This window comes from Mobula hypostoma, chromosome 13 (genome assembly GCF_963921235.1).
Source record: "Mobula hypostoma chromosome 13, sMobHyp1.1, whole genome shotgun sequence".
NCBI lineage: Eukaryota > Metazoa > Chordata > Chondrichthyes > Myliobatiformes > Myliobatidae > Mobula > Mobula hypostoma.
The window spans coordinates 45,914,658-45,933,810 of NC_086109.1; the positions used below are offsets into that span (position 1 = coordinate 45,914,658).

The 19,153-nt window shown below is 40.1% G+C and overlaps 1 protein-coding gene across 3 annotated transcripts in view; it reads right to left on the reverse strand.

Annotated features, from left to right (window-relative positions):
• Nucleotides 1-19,153, reverse strand: part of LOC134355568 (signal peptide, CUB and EGF-like domain-containing protein 3) — a 502,690-nt gene that overhangs the window by 414,554 nt on the left and 68,983 nt on the right. Inside the window, exon 1 of one of the 3 annotated variants that reach the window (XM_063065616.1) lies at nucleotides 9,758-10,719. The exons of the other annotated variants lie outside the window; for them this stretch is intronic. Coding sequence (XP_062921686.1) covers nucleotides 9,758-9,857 — 100 coding nt within the window. The 5' untranslated portion in view covers nucleotides 9,858-10,719. Of the gene's footprint in view, nucleotides 1-9,757; nucleotides 10,720-19,153 lie in introns of those variants that run through there. 3 annotated transcript variants of the gene reach the window in all.

The window sequence follows — 19,153 nt, forward strand, 5'->3', positions numbered from 1 at the left end:
CACATTATATTTTCAGTATATTAATGGTATGTAATATATTTACTAATAAGTACATAGTATGATGAACAAATGTAATTCATAGACTGCTTACCGGTAGCACATGAATTCAGAGTTGGAAATTATGGCTATCTCATTATATATTCCAAAATCCGAAAAAATCCAAAATCAAAACCACATCTAGCCCCAAGCATTTCGGATATAGGGCACTTAACCTGTATTCCTTTTTTGAGTTTATAGATGCAATTTCCATTATTACTGAACACATTTCTACCAACTTTTTTTTAAAAATCACAGCATCCATGTAAACAAAACTGATTATTTCTACTTGATTAGAAAAGCTTTATAGGGCTACGGGTGAAAGGGGTAGACTTCTTTGTTGGCATAAAGGGCCAAAGTGCCTGTTTCCATATTGTATACAGTTCTGTTTGCCTCTTAATTCTGTGTTATATGTCTCCTGGCTCTGCTGTTTGGGAAGTGTTATTCCTCATTTACTATATTGAACCCATTCATCACTTTGAACATAGATTCTATACTCTCGTCAAAGTACAATTAGCAAAACTGTCAGACTTTTAAATCTACACACCCTGTAATTGGTCTCATCGTGAGAGCCAAAATAACTCCCAGTTACTATCATTCACTGAATACTAAGTAACAGATTTTTATGAGTTTGTGAGAGCCTTCTGTTAAAATAAACTAGTATCATTTGAAAGTTGAGAACATGCTCAAGCTGGGTCTCTCTGTCAAGAGAACATGATACAGAGGGACAGGTGAAGGGTGGTCCAGGGTATTTTGTGTGCGTCTGTGTCTAGGCGTGCATGTCTGCGTGTGTCCGCATGCATGTTCATGTGCAGAGTAGAGGACTTAGTGGGGAGGGTGATGGTCTTAGGAAATTGCTGAAGCCAACTGAATTCAAGCCAAGAAAATCAAATGTTAAGCATTCTGGCAAACTGCTTCCCTAACAAGCAATAAAATCTCAATATATGACAAGGAGCGAAAGGAAAACCTTGTTACTTCTCATCAAACCCTGCTCCAGGGCAGGAATGGCCTTCATTCAGCTAAACTAACTTCAGCCAAGAACCCAGTCTTGGTGATCTGTATGACTCAACAACGGTAAGCCGTGTGCTTATTCATCAAGACCACGGACCTATTTTTTTTCTAAGTGAAGACGTTTTAAAAAAATAAATTCTATTATGCACTGTTCAGTCCATGACGTCTTTGTGTCTGATTCAGCAAAAGATGGTTGTTATGTGAGATCATTGTGGCTTAACTGTTTAATTTACTGCTATAGCATTGGGTAGAACAGCGTGATTCTGCATTACTTCAGGTGGAATCTTATAGAATGTTATACGCTGAAATGCAATAAGCAAATTATTTTATCAGATGCAATTTGTATTCAAGTCCAAACTTCCATTGAAAACTAGCTATTAGATTGTGAAGTCAGTCTCTCTAAGGTGAAATATTACCCTAATATTTGTACTTCAAAATATCAAAGACAAATTGGTGCAGATGGCACATGAGCATTATTGTAGCACTTTTCTCAAACCTAACCAAGTCATCAAGACAAAGTAACAAGCCTTCTCATAGGAAAGCAAAGGAAAATACACTACAGAAAAATTCCACCTGCCCTAAGGGCTGAGAAGTGAACCTCCATTGCCAATGCTCCAGCAAAGCCAGTGTCTTCAGAACAGGCAGCCAATTAAAGGAAAATAAGGAATAACGACACAGCAGCATTCCTTTATCTCACACTGTAACATCTCAGAGTATAAATGAGGAGAGGACACCGAGCTGATATCAAACAGCACTGCAAAGGCATTCCAGAAATTTCGAAAACTTGAAAAGAATGGCAAAGAAAAGTGGTCTTCCATATGGAGCAATCAGCCACTAATGTCGTGGTGCAGTTACTATAGGCACCAAAGGGTAGAAGGAACAGATCTAATATCTGTGCTGAGATATTGCCAGTTAGATATTTACATTTTAACATTTTTGAATATTGGAATCTAGGGAGTTAATCTGATTATCAAGAGAACTCCAAACAAATTTAGATTACTATAAGGAATGTAGAGTTGATCCACTTTCAGGCATCATGCAGCTAATTCCACTGTGTCCACCAACTCCTCTAAAATTGTAAAACTTTGTCAAAACATAGTTTACAAAATGTACAAATATTCTCAAGAGAATTGCTACTAATGCATTTTAGCATTGATTTGTTGTTAGTAAACCAATCCAAGACTTAGTTGAAAAGGGCTCTCATTTTACAATGTACTCACGTTATTTTTGATATTTTCATTGCATGTGAATCTGTAAGAAGATCAAATACATTGTGTGCCTGTGTGTAGCTGTGCTTCATGGCAGCTAATGCTGACCATCACCTAATCCATTCTGTTATCTCCAATGCCTAGCCCCAAAACAATGGCGGCAACAGAAACAGAACCTTTGGCAAATCAAATATCATCACCACAACTTATTCAGAGATACCTCCCTTCAAGAGCCTGAGGAAGGCCAACCAACAGCAGCTGCAGTAAATCCACGACGTCTGGACTACAGTGAAATCTACTTTTATTAATAACAGTGAAGGCCAACAGACAAGAACACTTCGTAATGGGTTTGATGAGACTGATCAAGAGAATATGAAACTGATTAACCAAATATTGATTATCCTGAATTGAAAACCACTGTCCATCAAGAGAAAAGCAGTTCTACAGGCACTTCTAGACTGAGTTCCAACAGAGAGTCCATGAACTGAAGAATACAAATTGGATGGAAAGAGCACAAGAGGTCAGTGCAGGTAACAGAAAATGCTGAGAACACTGAGCATGTCAGATAACACCTGTGGAAAGAGAAACAGGGTTAACACTCCTGGTCAAATGTCTTTCATCAGATTGGGGAAAGAAGGCTCAATACAGCTGTCTCAGTGCCCCCCCCATCCTTTCCTTAGACTTTCTCACTGCAGCTCACCCCCTCCCCCGCTGGAGTGGAGCTAACCTACAAAACAGATGAAAAACAAGCAAAACACATAAAAATTGCTGGTGAATGCAGCAGGCCAGGCAGCATCTCTAGGAAGAGGTACAGTCGACATTTTGGGCTGAGACCCTTCGTGAGGACTAACTGAAAGAAGAGCTAGTAACAGATTTTAAAGTGGGAGGGGGAGATCTGAAATGATAGAAGACAGGAGGGGGAGGGATGGAGCCAAGAGCTGGACAGTTGATTAGCAAAAGGGATATGAGAGGATCATGGGACAGGAGGCCCAGGGAGAAAGAAAAGAGGGAAGGGGGGAAAAACCAGAGGATGGGCAAGGGGTAGAGTGAGGGGGACCAGAGGCTTGGCTCCATCCCTCCCCTTCCTGTCTTTCTTATCATTTCGGATCTCCCCCTCCCCCTCCCACTTTCAAATCTCTTACTAGTTCTTCTTTCAGTTAGCCCTGACAAAGGGTCTCGGCCTGAAACATCGACTGTACCTCTTCCTAGAGATGCTGCCTACCCTGCTGCGTTCACCAGCAACTTTTATGTGTTTTGCTTGAAATTCCAGATTCTGCAGATTTCCTCATGTTTGCGTCTTTAAATACAGATGAAAAACTTGCTTAAATACAGATGAAAAACTTGCTTAACCCATGTAACCTTGACCCCAGAACCAGAGTCACTTAGACAAAGCCATAGTGTTCTCCAAGCCATTGTAGACTTGTTCACTGAAGAATAAAATAGGCAGGCCTTACCCTAAACATCTGCAAAAGAAATGTCCACTATCAACCTATCTCCACTGTCTACCCATTGCTGCATGTGCACCCAGACAATAAAGGTCCACTACAACACCCTAGAAAACACAGACCATTTCAGATCTGTGGGGCCACTTCTCAATGAAGGCAAAAACCGATAAAGAAATTTACCATTGCCTTTTCTGTGCCATCTTTTTGTCTTTTTGCCATCAGTGGAATGCAAATCAAAATCTCAGGGTTTTACCTTCTACCATGCAACAGTGTATGCTTCAGAGTTGTAGATTATTTGCATGTGGCTCTTCAGATAACTACAGACACAGCACCAACACCATCTCCAAAAAATCCTCCAAAGCCACTGGGAGGATAAGCAGATCAACATTAGTGTTATGAATTTGGACAATATTTCCAGCAACAAGGTCCTAAGTCACTCTGATAGGTAAGCCATATCATTCACAGTCCCAATATGAGATTCCAAACACACACATTTTACCAAGTTCCACCATCTCAAGGGATTATCAGGTAAACGGGGGAAAAGATTCAAGGTTGTTCTCCTAGTCTCCTTTGTAAAAATGTAAATTCCCACTGATTTATATGAGACTTAGTCCATGACCACTCACCACAGTGCAAAGCAGTTGGGATGACTTTGAGAATTAGAATACAGAAGCCTACCATAAATTGTGGATTGAAGGAATCGCCTCTCAAACTATCCATCCAGTCACCCCATCAAAAACTCCTGGCTCATCAAAGGGTCTGAGGTTATCATCCACTGTATCTCAGATTGGGAACGAAACAACGCTCTGCCTAAAAAGGAGCTCCATGTGAGAGATGATGCCAAGTACCCAAGCTTAGTTTGTTTACCATAAACAGTTATGTTGTTTTAAATGTTTCCTTCGTGCTACTCTGATTATATAAAGAGTTAAACAACCAAGAGAAAAATCCAGAAGAAAATTAAGTTAAATATTCTGGTATCAAAAGATACAAGTTCATAAGCCAGTCCTTCATACAATAAGACCAACTGTGTCACTACCCGGAGCTAAGACCCAAACCAAGCTATATTTTTATCAGGAAAGAATCTTGATACAAACAAGGGAAGCATTGAAATATTTGCACTCTATGGCCTTGCAAGTATTTTTTTGGAATTTGCCTGATGTGTTAATTATCCTTTTGCTCTCATTGGATGCTAACTGACCAGTGTGCATTTCTCTTTTCTTAAAATGTCCCAGCTTATTTATTGTGTTTGTTTTACTTCGTTGTGACCTGTTTAATCTCCCGAGAAAAGATTGTGCAATGTTTTCACTGCCCTCTGCCAAAAGGTCAATCTGGTGAAACTCTTCAGCAAGATCTACTAATTCTACATTTAATTATTCATCCCTGACCATTCCCCTCCCACTAGCATGACATTTTCCACAGCCCTAACAGTTCAGGAGCCAACATGTTCCAATTTATCTAAATTATTCTTATCCATTAGCAATCTTTATAACCTTTAATCCCATTCCTAACCAGATATTCACCCAGCTCTTCTTGCCAAAAGGTGTTAATCAACAGAGCATTAACTACTTTAGCTGGGAACCCCTGGTGCAGATATCTCAGCCAGGGTGCGTGACACAGGAGGTCCCAGAAAGGGGAAGGAGAAAATATCTCATCCTCAGTGGAACTAAATGGGGGATGAGTATAGAAAACTTCTAAGCCTAAAGGATATTTCAGATTCCAGCACTCTGATCTTAAATAAGCATTGCTGCCACACTGAAGAGATTTCAGTCAGGCTAAAATCTTAGAATAGCTTCCCAAAAGCTACAAAATCATCATGCACACAAAGAAAATTCCAATGTAGAAATCTAGAGAAAACCTATTCCACAATTAACTTTGAGCTGAATTCTCGAGGTGAGGTACCTTGTCTTTCAAAAGACTCTCCTGAACATGTTGGAAAATATGACTTAACTGCCATTTTCAATATTTGAATGTTTTGTGATAGCAGCAAACAAGCTGGGCACTTATGAATGCACGGTGGGATATACTGTAGCTTTGAGAAATGACCCCTCCACTTTTGAAAACAGAGGATACAAGATACAAGAGCCTTGCATCAATTGACTATCCCCTTCGTGAGAAGAGAAGTTTGTTCCTTGAGCTGTTTTATCCTCCATGACATTCATCACAAACCACTACCTGAGCTGAATTGCCCCAATCAAATCATAAATATACTGCAATTTAATTCGTGTTTTCAACTGATCACAAACACATCAACCACATTGATATCTGATCTATTTATATCAACTACTGTTTCTTTTCCAAATCTATCTTTTTCTCAAAAAGGACCCCGCCTACAGAAGCCAAGTCAATAGATACAAAAAGGCAAGTGATTTAGTATCCATTTTAGAGTGTTTTATATGTATTATGAAGCACAACAACAGATCCAGAAACAAGAGAAACATTCATCACCGGGCGGCACTTGAAAGACCCTCCAACCACTTAATTTAAGTAACATGTATGTGGAATGTTGCAGCGGCCAACCAGACATTCAAGACAACAGGTTTTATTATACTGTTGTAAATGTTCTACACAAGCCAGGTGGAGACTGTAATCTATACAGGTGAAGTTTACAATGGGCAGTCTTCATTACTTTTTGGCATCAATCAAATCTTGCCAGGGGCCAGTGCAGTGGCACAGCAGCAACAGTAATAGTTCCAGGTTCATATCTCCTTGTTGCATCTCAGCAGTGTAAAATCTGAACAAATTACTTTCATTATTGCATTCACACAATAAAGCCAGACAGGCGTTATATTGCGCAGGAATTTAGCACAATATCCTTTGTGTGCTCGGATCATTTTGCTACCAAGGCTGATGGTGCCATATAAAAATGAACAGCATCCATGTACAAGATTGTAACTTCAAAACTGTATAACCACAATTGTTCTGACTGCTGCTGAAACTTCCCTGTAATGTAAACAGCACGGACAGCCAGAGACTCTGCAATATAAAATGCTTTTGCGATAGAGAGCTGGAATTACATACTGTGCAGTAGCACTAAATTATTTCTCTCTGTGATTCACTTTTTCATAATACTATGACTATCAGAAATTTAACTGATTACTCCAACCGAAGTAAACAACTTGGTACACCAAAAGTATTGCACCATGAATTAATATAAGAGGAAAGGAGATATGGGAAATCAGCCAGGATCTTTGTTTCTGATCATTAAGTGCTAACTACACTTGGATATGTTGTCAGATGGAGCTGAGATATGATGAACCAACTACCACTTCCCCTTGTTTCCACTAGCTCTATAGGCAATAGCCTGGTAATGCTCTTCAGTCCTGATCCCAGTATGAAAAGTGGTCGCTTGAAAGAGATTCCTTGGTACTCTTGTCACCTGTGGAACTAAACTCTACCTTTTAAAGATCCTGAAGAAACAGGCAAAAAAGAACCAATTTTTTTACTTGAAATCTTGAGATTTTATTTATCCTAAAGTGAGATCATAAAAAGGGATAGCAAACCAGGTGAGAAACACAAGAGATGATGAAAATCCAGAGCAACACACAAAATGCTGGAGGAACTCAGCAGGTCAGGTCAGGAGGCATCTATGAAGGGCAATAAACAGTTGACGTTTCAATCAGGCGACGTCTCTGCAGTTTTACATTATCTGTGTAAACACAATTGCTTCAGGCATTTACATGCAACAAGATGAAAACTATAAAGGCTAGGTATCCAATTCGTCACTGTTATTCTATATATAATATAAAAGGGTTCTGACTCTCCAGCTGGGAAAAGACATCAAACACTGCTTGTAGAAAGTATTCACTAATGAGTTATGACAATTTGTTGGATGTAATTATTTGAAACCTTACACTCCTCTGCACTCAGGATAGTGCCAATATGGTAGCGTATGGATGCAGTGAGTGCCAGTGATCTCGGACCTGGTAGCATCGTCTATATCCTATGACATTATCCAAACACCTTTATGGAGAAAGTGTGGATGAGTTACAATGAGCTCATCTTGTAAGGGATATTTTCCCTTTCATTTACAGCACATCTATAATGCGAAAAACCTTTTGTTCTACATCAAGAATGGCAAGTCTCAAGGTTCAACTGGGTAATGTTCCAAAACAGGCTGTCAGATAATTTTGCTTTAGTAAATTTCCAACAATTGTAAAGCTCTCAGGAAACAATCTATTCATTATTATAAAAAAGAGGTAATTTAGTTCTCATGTTGCCATTCCAAATGTAACTAAAATACCAGATCGTAAAACGATCACATTCACATTGCAACCTAGATATCAAAAACTAACAATAAAACTCAATTAAATTCCTTTTAAAAAGGTATTACTGGTCCCATAGAGAGCAGCTTCCAATAATGTTTGTCTTTTGCTAAATAATTAAAATGGTAAGAATTTTAAAAAGGAAGACAAACTTTACGCAGCAGTGGTGTTTTCTTATGAAATTAGTTCAAGTGATTGAGCACAGGATGTGCAATTATTAGAAATTAACTAATTAACCCTATATCACAATTCAGGAGGCAGCTGTGGGACCAGAATTGGCCTCAGTGTCCTTTCTTAGGGAAAAGCAGGAATCAGCTGGGGTCACTCTTCACAGTCAATACACAATGGCTCTAGTCTGAAAATGTTTAGCAAGTATTGGTGTAGACTGGAATATGATGTCTGTCAAGGTCAAATAGTTGCTAACACTTACTGTGTGTGCAATTTTACCTGAAAAATGGCAAGGTGAACAATGTTTCAGAAAGCTGGCAGCAAACAGATATCCATAATCATTTATTTCCCAAATGGAGCAAGAAAAAAAACAGTTAGCTAAAATTCTAACTTCCCATCCACCTAACAGAAACTTTTCAGATAAACTAAAAGCAGCTCAGACTGCTCTCACTGAGCACACCATGGTTATTGCAATTCTTTGTTGGGTAGCCATAGCACAGCTATCAAACTAACTCCGACTAATGTAAGAATTGTATATTCGGCTGTGTTAAACTATGCTCAAAGTGGTGCAAATTCTTGGTTAAATGTTCACTCAGCACTTTGCACAGTAATGTGTCAACATCATGCTGAATAAGTCCCAGCTTGTTCAGATTACATTTTTCAGCAAATACATATGTCAATCGCCCAGCTAATAAACTAAAGACTAAAACCACATTGCAGTGTTTGTTTTGTCATTGCCACAATGCTAGCAGACACAAGTAAAACAGGATCTGAAAAGCCAGTTTTGAGTGTATGTTCATAAGTATTGTACCATGTCTGTGTTGGGCTGAATCTAAAGTAAGCCAACCGATATTTAATTTTCTATTGATTTACAGTTTGCAAAGCAATGAGTCGATTATAAAACAATTAATTAATACCATCTAAATAAAAAATATTAAATACTACATTCACTGACATCAAATATACATATATAATTTATACACATATACATTTTACAAACTGATCTCTTTCTTAAATTTACTATTATATCTGCTACATGTTGGCAGTTTGTTCAAACCACAATTATTAAATGTGCATTTGCCTTAAGCATTTGTTAACTAATTCATGTTTCATCTTCGTATTGTTTGCAGAAGCTGCAAAGATCTGTGACATTGGCTCTTCAAGTTTCTGAAGTGTGCACAGATGGAAAACTTTTATCAAACTGTGTTGAAAAAGAAGATATCTAAACATATCATATTGGAAAGATTGTGCTTGTTTGAGAACAGAAGACGGTCCACAGTTAGCATATTTTAAAGAGTGTCAGTATTTTCCCCAGGTATGCAAATGAGGCGTTAATCTAAATTACTTAAACGTTCAAAAGTTAAGCACGAAATTGTCGTTTAATTGAACCCAAATTACAAAATAGTTATCTTGCCTACTTTTTTTTCTCCCCTTATGTAGAATTGTTGATCTTACATGTCCTGCCCCACACGCATAGAAACGATTCCCTCACGCATTTAGACCCCTGTGAGCCTTCACAGTTCACGATCCGAAACTCAACGCTGAACGAATTTACATAGAGAAAAAAATGTTTAAAGTAAATAGGGCGAGGGGAATGAGTACAGGGGATATCATAAGGTTTTCTTACCTTGGTTTGTCTTACTTGCCGCAGTGCTGAGTGGGTTTAGGAAAATGAGAAACAAACAGTAGCAGCCAGACAGCCGGATAGCACCCATTCTGCTCTGCATTCTCAGATGAGTCTTTCGGGGGAAGAGATGAGACGCGAGTTTTTTTCTTCTCTCCCTCTCCCTCTCTCTCTCTCTCTCTCTCTCTCTCACTCACACTCACTCCTCTTGGAGGTCCTGATGGAGCTGAAAGGAACCTCGGTCGGAGCCTCCCACGTCAGTCAGATCGCCCTCTGGGGGATCAGGAGGATCTGGTGTGTCCTGTTCATTACTGTAAGCAGCACTCGGTCTGGAGGGAGGGGAAAGGAGGGGAGGGGAGGGGAGGGGGTAGGGGGAATAGACACACTCACACACGCGCGAGGGAGGGAGAGGGAGAGAGGAGCGGAGATGGAGAGGCTGAGTCTGGGGATCCAGCACAACACTCAACAAAGGGGAGGAGGGAAACACTTCACACGCAATGCTTCCAGTATCTGCAGGAATTTACAATCAGCTGCTGCCCAGAGAAATTCCTGCCAGAGACAAGGAAAAAAAAGGCTGGAGGAGGACTTACAGTCTCCATGGAAACGGCTTCTCTGGGATCAGGAGGTCAGAGCAGGACCATGTGCAATCAATGGATCGATAAAGACAGGACCATGTCGCCAGACCAGACCAGACCGGACCGGCGATTAGAAGCTGCACAAATCCGGCAACCGCTGAATGGACCTCGGGGCTCTGAGCCTCAGTAGCAAGTGAAACTGCGATTTTAAATATTAAAGACTGCTCTGGGTTCGGGCGCAAACAATTCTAGGGAAATGTTTTGTTTTCCAAATTATTCCGCACAATTCGCGGTCACACACTGATGAAACTAGGAACTTGAACTAGCAACCAAGCAGTTGAAAACTCAGATTAAACAGTGCCGCCAATCAGCTTGCAACATTCTTTTTAAAGTTCAAATGAGGCCAGCCTGCTCCCTCCAGCCAGCGAGGGTTTCCCTGTGTTTGAAAGGACAGAGAATTTAAATGTATACTGAGAATAGGTTGATTCTCACCGAGGACAGGCCACTCCCGCCAGCGACGGACTGCCTTGGTCCCTCATGCCGACATCTGAAAGCAGCATTGTTTTATATTTTTCTGCTCCCGCCCTTGTTCATCTAAACCTGTGAAATGTCAAGGCCGTGCACTGAGACGGTCACCGTGACAGTAAATCAGTTCACACAAGAGAAGGGGAGATCGCGTTCGCTTCAGAGGGACAGGCAACTCCAGTGTGAAAAGGTCCAGGCGGACAGGTTAATCCACCTCTATCTCCCCCCACCCACCCCAAACAACAACACCGCTCACACAACACAACCCACTTCATTTATCTCACTCATCCTCCAGCGTCTGCACGAAGTCGACGGGCAACTTTGAGGAAAGAAGCGTGTTTATTTCATAAAAGTGACTAGTCATACTTTAAAACATTCAGCTTTCCTGTCACAAACTATTACCCCTATAAACAGAAAAAAACTAACCACAGTTGACTAATGTATTAATATTTGGCGGGAAAATTAAAGCCTAATAGAATAGACAGCTCCATTTCTGGTCATTTGCAGCTTTAAGCCCTTGTGAGAATATTTTATAACAAAGTAACTCGAAGAAAAAGTGCCTCAGAGAGGATAGAATGATCTGCAGAGAAATATGATTATAAATCAAAGTGATCATAAGATTTCATGCAGAGACTGGGTGTGCTTATGTTTCTGTTCATGTGTATATGTGTTTGCACTTCGTGTGTGTGTTCGTGTTCGTGTTCGTGTTCCTGTGGAGATTTCCGAGAGGTAAGACTTGATCAGGCTCAGCTGGGATAGCCGTGAAGGTGGAATGGCCTTTCTAGTATCCACTCCCTGCCCACTCAGGCAAGTAAAGACAAAACAAGACAAAAATAATGAAAGGCCGTGGTTAAAAGTAACAGGAGTGCGGGAGAAATGAATTTCGGAGCGGGGAAACAAAGGAAAGAAAGTATGTTGTTTATTCTATTCTGATTTTTTGTTGCCTGGTATCAATTGCAACTTCACCTATCAGAGTTTGACAAGTTCAGCAGGAAGAATCCCTGCTCAGTAGTACAGTCCCTGTTCTGTATCTATTTTAAGGAAATTATAATATTAATTAAAATATCATGGTTATTCTTGAATTAAAAGTTATTACCATACAGTCTGAAGATTGATGCTGTGTAAATGGTTGATACTACTAATCAGGGTTGATGATCGACAGATACTTGAATCTTTCTTTCTTTACAATGTTTAAGCAAAGTCGTCTGATTTGAAGCCTAATTAGATCCTAGGTTTCTGAATCACTGAGTTACTAATCAATCAGTTAGATAGCATGTGCTGCAGAGTGAGAAAACATTCCTTTGAGGGCAGGACTGCACAACATCAGCCACAAATCCATTGATCCAGATATGCTCAACTGTAGCAGTCAGCTGAGCATCATCAACAAATCATCTATTGATTTTGTTTCCCAGAGAAGCATCGCACATTGAAACTGAACTTGCTTTACGACAGAAGTTTATAGCAATATATATGCACACCAGCTGCAGTGTTTGGTTTTGCTTATTCAGAGGAAATTTTACACTTTTAGCTACAGGTCTAAAGTCTGTTACAAGATAGGAAAATTGTGTGGCTGTTGGTACAGCAAACATCAGGCAGTCTGTTACAGCATTAGGCTGGCAAACTGTTCTGGGGAAGATTGGTAACTCTTGTGTAGAATAAATTGCAATGGAAACAAGCAATCCACAAAACTGTGCCCAGACATAGAGGACAGTTATCCCTGCTCCAGCACTGATATCCACCTTAGCCTCAACCTTGCCTTCAAAGGGAAACTCATTAAAGCCCAGTGCCAATATTCTGTCTCCCTAATCAAATATTATTGGAGCCTGTCTAAGTAAGTTAACATTATGCCACTAGATATTAGTCATTAATTTGATGCATATGTCTTCTAACATACAGTAAACAGTAAATGCAAACCCAACCCCAGCCTTCTGCCACCACTGCCTGCCCTTTTAACTTATCCCTTTGTGCTCTTTCTTCCTGTAAACAGCAATAGGAGGAATCCTATCAATTCCTAAAAATCCAATAATCTCAGAACATGTCATTCTAGTGTTTGATTCTGGCCTGAAGATCACTTTATGCCCGTCTTGCTTCATTCCTTGAGGGGATATGCTTGGCTTCTACAAAGTGACAGGACTGAGAGAAGGAATTCTGTGTATAAGGTGGTGCTGGTAATATAATACAGTTATTTTGCTCACATGTACTGTGATATAAATACAGAAATGGTCACCTATAACACTCTTGACATATGGACCAATTCAGGTTAATAATGTGTGTAAACCAATCACAAACAAGAGAAAATCTGCAGATGCTGAAAATCTGAGCAATGCACACAAAATGCTGGAGGAACTCAGCAGGCCAGGCAGCACCTATGGAAAAGAGTACAGTCGAAGTTTCAGGCCGAAACCCTTTGGCAGGACTGGAGAAAAAAAGATGAGGAGTCGAGTTAAAAGGTGGGGGGGAGGGGTGAAACTTGGAAGGGGAGGGATGAGATAAAGATTTGGGAAATTGATTGGTGAAAGAGACAGAAGGCCATGGAAGAAAGAAAAGGGGGAGGAGCACCAGAAGGGGGTGATGGGCAGGCAAGGAGATGAGGTGAGAGAGGAAAAAGAGTATGGGAAATGGTGGGGCGGGGGGGGGGGGAATTACCGGAAGTTTGAGAAATCAATGTTCATGCCATCAGGTTGGAGGCTTCACAAATGGAATATCAGGTGTTGTTCCTCCAACCTAAGTGTGGCCTGACTACTACAGTGGGGGAGGCCATGGATGGTAATAGTGTATGTAAACAAGAGAAAATCTGCAGATGTGGAAATCCAAGCAACACACACAAAATACTAGAGGAACTCTGCAGGGCAGGCAGCATCCATGGAAATGAAAAAACAGTCGACATTTCAGGCAGAGGCCCTTCATCAGGATTGTGTAATATTAATAACGTGTGTAAATATTCTGAAGCATATTCAGTTTCAAGTTACATTAATTTTAATTCAGTGTAACTTTAAAAAAGCATGGTCAAATAAATAACTCACCTCTGGCAATCAAAAAGAATTGCAAAATGTACTATGATTTTCCAAAAAGGAACCTTCAATTATTTTAAGTTTTCGGACTGAAGCTGTGTTTCACTGGCAGTGGGAGGAAAGAATCTTCAGGCCATTGGATAAAATGCCAATCAATTGGGCTGCTTATTCCTAAAGCTGCTTTGTCCTACTAGTGACAAGCTTTTCCAGTGCTGCTAGAACAGCTCTTATTCGGGAAAGAAGTGCGTATTCTGAACTGGTCCTGACTTCGGCCTTGCAGATAGTGGAAAAGGTTTGAGTTGTCAGGAAGTGAATCGCACACCACAAGATCTCCACCCTCCGCCATGCCCTTACAGTCATAGTGATTAAGCACTGAATCCACTTGATTTTCTAATAAGTTAATGTTATGCTGTGTAACTCCAAAACATTAAACTAATTGAAAGCAAAAACACAAAGCCCGGAATAACATATCTCAGTTTTGTTTTCACTTTAAGCAAGGTGCTCACATATGATGTGGTGGTGTGATGACATATGCCATTCACGTATTTTGTACGTATAACCATAATGAATTATTTAAACAACAAACAATATATTTACATACTGTATTACTCAAATAATACTGAAATATTAAATACTCAACACACCTCCCTGCTTAGCTATAAACTCCAACTCAATATAGAATGCATCTCATACATATACTATATATACAGTATACCATATAATACATACAGTATATACTATTTATACAGTATACCATATACAGACAACCACAGCGTAGTAAATTTTAAATTGTCCCATTCAGGTCTAAAGACTTAATCACTGTGGAAGATTTCTTACTGTTGTCAGCCTTCTTTCCTTAGAGCGACGGGGGATGAGAGGTGACCTGATAGAAGTGTTTAAGATGATGAGAGGCACTGATCGTGTGCATAGTCAGAGGCTTTTTCCCAGGGCTGAAATGGCTAACGTGAGAGGATACAGTATTAAGGTGCCTGGAAGTAGGTACGGAAGAGGTGTCAGGGGTAAGTTTTTTTCCCCGCAGAGGGTGGCGAGTGCGTGGAATGGGCTGCCGGCGACAGTGGTGGAGGTGGATACGATAGGGTCTTTTAAGAGACTCCTGGACAGGTACATGGAGCTCAGAAATACAGAGGTCTATGGGTAACCCTAGGTAATTTCTAAGGTAAGGACATGTTCAACACAGCTTTGTGGGCCAAAGGGCCTGTATTGTGCTGTAGGTTTTCTACAGGTGAGACTTGTGGCTGTGAAAGCTGTCTCAGGTTCTGGATCCTCCTCCGTGGTGGTTGCTGGAGGACCCTTCTTCTCTATTTCTCTCTGAATCTATTTCGATCCTTGCTTCTCTCCTGCTCTCAGCATCTTTCTCTCTCTTTATCCTGCTCGTTTTTCTCATGTTCCTCCGCTCTTCAACACTTTTTTCTTTCTGTCTCTCTATCTCTTCTCTCCTTTTCAACAATCGTTCTTTTTCTTCTACTTTCTTGTCATCCTCCTCTTTCTTTTCCATTTTCTTCTTTCTAGGATGTGCATCTTGATCTTGAGAAGGTGCATTTATTTCACTGGAGTATTAATCCTTCTATTGCCCCCTTTACAATCTCCTCTTAGTTTCATCATCCACATCATCATCTAACAAATCCTCTGTTTTCATATCTCCAGTCACTCCTTTCTTTTCAGCCTTCCATTCATCCAGCTGGGCTTTGGTCTTTGCATCTACTTTTACAACCAGCTTTTTGTCTCCCACTTGAAACTCATGCAATAACCTTAATGCACACAGAATTGATTCTGGTTCTTTAAAATCACAAAAGCTGAATGCTTGCAACTTTTTTGAAGCCCCTTGAACTCTCTTCCAGTTTAAAACCAAGCCACATTTCTGATGCCTGATTAACATATCAGAAGCTTTCTCAGATATGTTGCCTACAAAAACTGCCGTAGTCAGACCCCTGCTTTCATCACTTACATGATTCCGCTGAGCAGCGTGGTCTTTCCTTGGTCCAATATGCTTTCCAGCCAGAGGTACAGAGGTTGGCACCAACTCCTGTTTTCCCTCCATTGGATAACAGTTCATGGTGTACAGCACGGAGACAGTAATGGCATCATCCAGTGCCTTTCTTAATTAGCTCTCAGTTAACTCTGTTGCAGGGGATGTGGTGTGCAAATAGTGGATGGATCTCCAATCAAATTGTCATTGACTCATCACGTCCCCGTGATGCTGGCCCTCCTGTTATTACCAAGACGGCTTGTTGGTGTTGCATTTCACAGTTGTGAATGTCATTCCCATGGGAGTTATCTTTTCTCAAGTTCTTAGTTGGATATCTGCAGGCTTCAGTTCAGTATCTTTGAAATACCATTCAAAATCATTTTGTGGAATGACTCAAACAGCCAAGCCAATGTCCAATTCCATTTTAATTAATTTGCCGTTCACTTCTGTTGTAAGCCATATTGCTTGACTATTGTTAGCTTTCACATAGTAAATCTTAAGGCTACTCAGTCCTGTGTCACTCTCATCGTCATCAGTTTTTTCATCAACAACATGCAAATTAGTGCTCTCTTTGAAACTGCAACTTGACTTTTTATTTTTATCTCTTCCCTGTGCGGTCTATTTTTTTTTGTCCACCCGACATGCTCTTCATATGTGTCCTACTTTGTAGCATTTTCTGCAAGTTTCACCTTAAAATTTGCATTGGTCCGTTGTATATGAACCACTGCTGCAATTGTAATACAATTTGTTCGACGAGGCAGATTTCTGTTTAGAAGCTGCAATTTTGTTCACGCTCACTTTCATTCCTGACTGCAACTTCATTGTGTCTCTCTGTCTGCTGTTTCCATTGACAGAGCTATTTCAACTGCTCCTTTAAATTTAAGTTGTATTTCAGTTAGGAACTGTTTTTGAATGCTTTCTTGTAAGATTCCACATACTAAACTATTTCTCAGTGCATCATTAAGTCCATCACTGAACTGACAATTCTCAAACAATCTCTTTAATTTAGCCACATATGCTGAAATGGACTACCCCTCCTTTTGATTCTGCTCGTGAAACCTAAAGCGTTCTGCAATCAACAATTGTTTCGGTTCTAAAAGTTTCTGCATTACTTTCACGATATCAGCAAAGCTCATTTTGGCTGGTTTGGTTGGAGCAGTTAAACTTCGAAGCAAACTTTTTATGCCTTTAAACCCAATGCACTCAGCAAGACTGGTACTTATTTCTCATTGGCTATTTCATTTACTTTAAAATACTGCTCAATCTGCTCCATATGTAATATCCAGTTATTTGTTGTGTAATCAAATGCATCAATCTTTTTGGCCAGCCACTTCTGTTCTTTTTTAATGATTATCATCACCCAGTACTCATCGTTTATGAAACCATGAATTTGTCCATTTTCTGCTTTATTTTTAACTTGACAATCTCTCTCTGATCCCGAAGAAGCACGTGCTGTGCTTTTTTTTTAATTCAACTGTTTCTCACTGAACTTTTTTTTTAAACACTAATATCTCACTGCGCTTCAACATGTAGGTAGTTATCTTGGGTTCATTTAAAATATTCTCATCACCACTGACCTGGATGAAGAGGCAGAAGGATGGGTGAGTAAGTTTACGGATGACACAAAGATTGGAGGAGTTGTGGATGGAGCTGTAGGTTGTTGAAGGTTACAAGAGGATATAGACAGGATGCAGAGTTGGGCAGAAAAGTGGCAGATGGCGTTCAATCCGGATAAGTGTGAGGTGATGCATTTTGGAAGGACAAACCAGAAGGCTGAGTACAGGGTTAATGGTTGGTTACTTAAGAGTGTGGATGAACAGAGGACCTTGGGGTTCAAATCCATACATCTCTCAAGGTCGCTGCACAGGTTGATAGGATAGTTAAGAAGGCCTATTGGATGCTAGGCTTCATTAATGGGGGATTGAGTTCAAGAGTAGATAGGTCTTGTTGCAACTCTACAAATCTCTGGTGAGACCACATTTGCACCTCTGTACCCCTGGCTGGAGTATTGTGTTCAGTTCTGGTCACCTCATTATAGGAAGAATGTGGAAGCTATGGAGAGGGTGCAGAGGAGATTTACCAGGATGTTGCCTGGATTGGAAAACAAGTCTTATGAGGCAAGGTTAGCAGAGCTGGGACTTTTCTCTTTGGAGCATAGAAGGATGAGAGGGGACTTGATAGAGGTCTACAAGGTTATGAGAGGCATAGATAGGGTGGATAGCCAGTACCTGTTTCCCAGGGCACGAATAGCAAACACCAGAGGGCATATGTACAAAGTTAAGGGAGGGAAGTTTAGGGGAGACATCAGGGGTAAGTTTTTTACACAGAGGGTTGTGGGTGCCTGGAATGACTTGCCAGGGATGGTGGTGGAGGCTAAAACATTAGGGGTATTTAAGAGCCTCTTGGACAGGCACATGGATGAAAGAAAAATAGAGGGTTACGGGGTAGTGTGGGTTTAGTACTTTTTTTTTAAGGAATATATGGGTCGGCACAACATTGAGGGCCGGAGGGCCTGTACTGTGCTGTAGTATTCTAGTGTCATGTTTTGTAACTCCAAAACATAAACTAATTAAAAGCAAAACTTGGAGCCGGGAATAAAGTATCTTAGTTTTGTTTTTACTTTAAGCGAAGCATGTACGCATGATCCGGTGGTGTGATGACGTACGCCATTCACGTATTCCATATATACAACCATAATTAATTATTTAAACAACAAAGGGTGCTTAGTAAATCAATATATTTAGAATATTACTCAAATATTACTGATATATTAAATACAAAACAGTTAATTTAGAACCTACATTACCTGCTGTAAGTAAAATGAATCTTTAATCATCTGCCATATTGCTTAACAAACTCTAGAACTTGATGCTCAAGTTTTTATCTACAGAAAATTTAGGCATACTTTCAACTATTAATTAATTTCAACTACATGGCTGATGGACTTCAAAATCTCACTTTTATAAAATCTTGTACCTTTGGTTTTGGAATTCTTATTTACCTGTTTAAAAAAAAGAAGTTGCCCCAAATCGTACAAGTACAAGCCATTAGGAGAATTTGTTATAGTTAATATAAAGTATGTGTTCCAACAGGAGCTGATTTTACTGTGCTAGCAGCTGTTGCATCTGAAAGTATATAGGACTTAACAGAAACTACAGCATGTTGTCTTTAAAGAGACACAACTCAAATGGCCAGTGGTCCTGATGATTATCAGTCCCTATACTTGCAGTGGCCTGTGGCTAGATTCTAATCAGCACTCTGATGTCTTAAGTTGGTGTATCCCATTAAAACTGAATCAGAT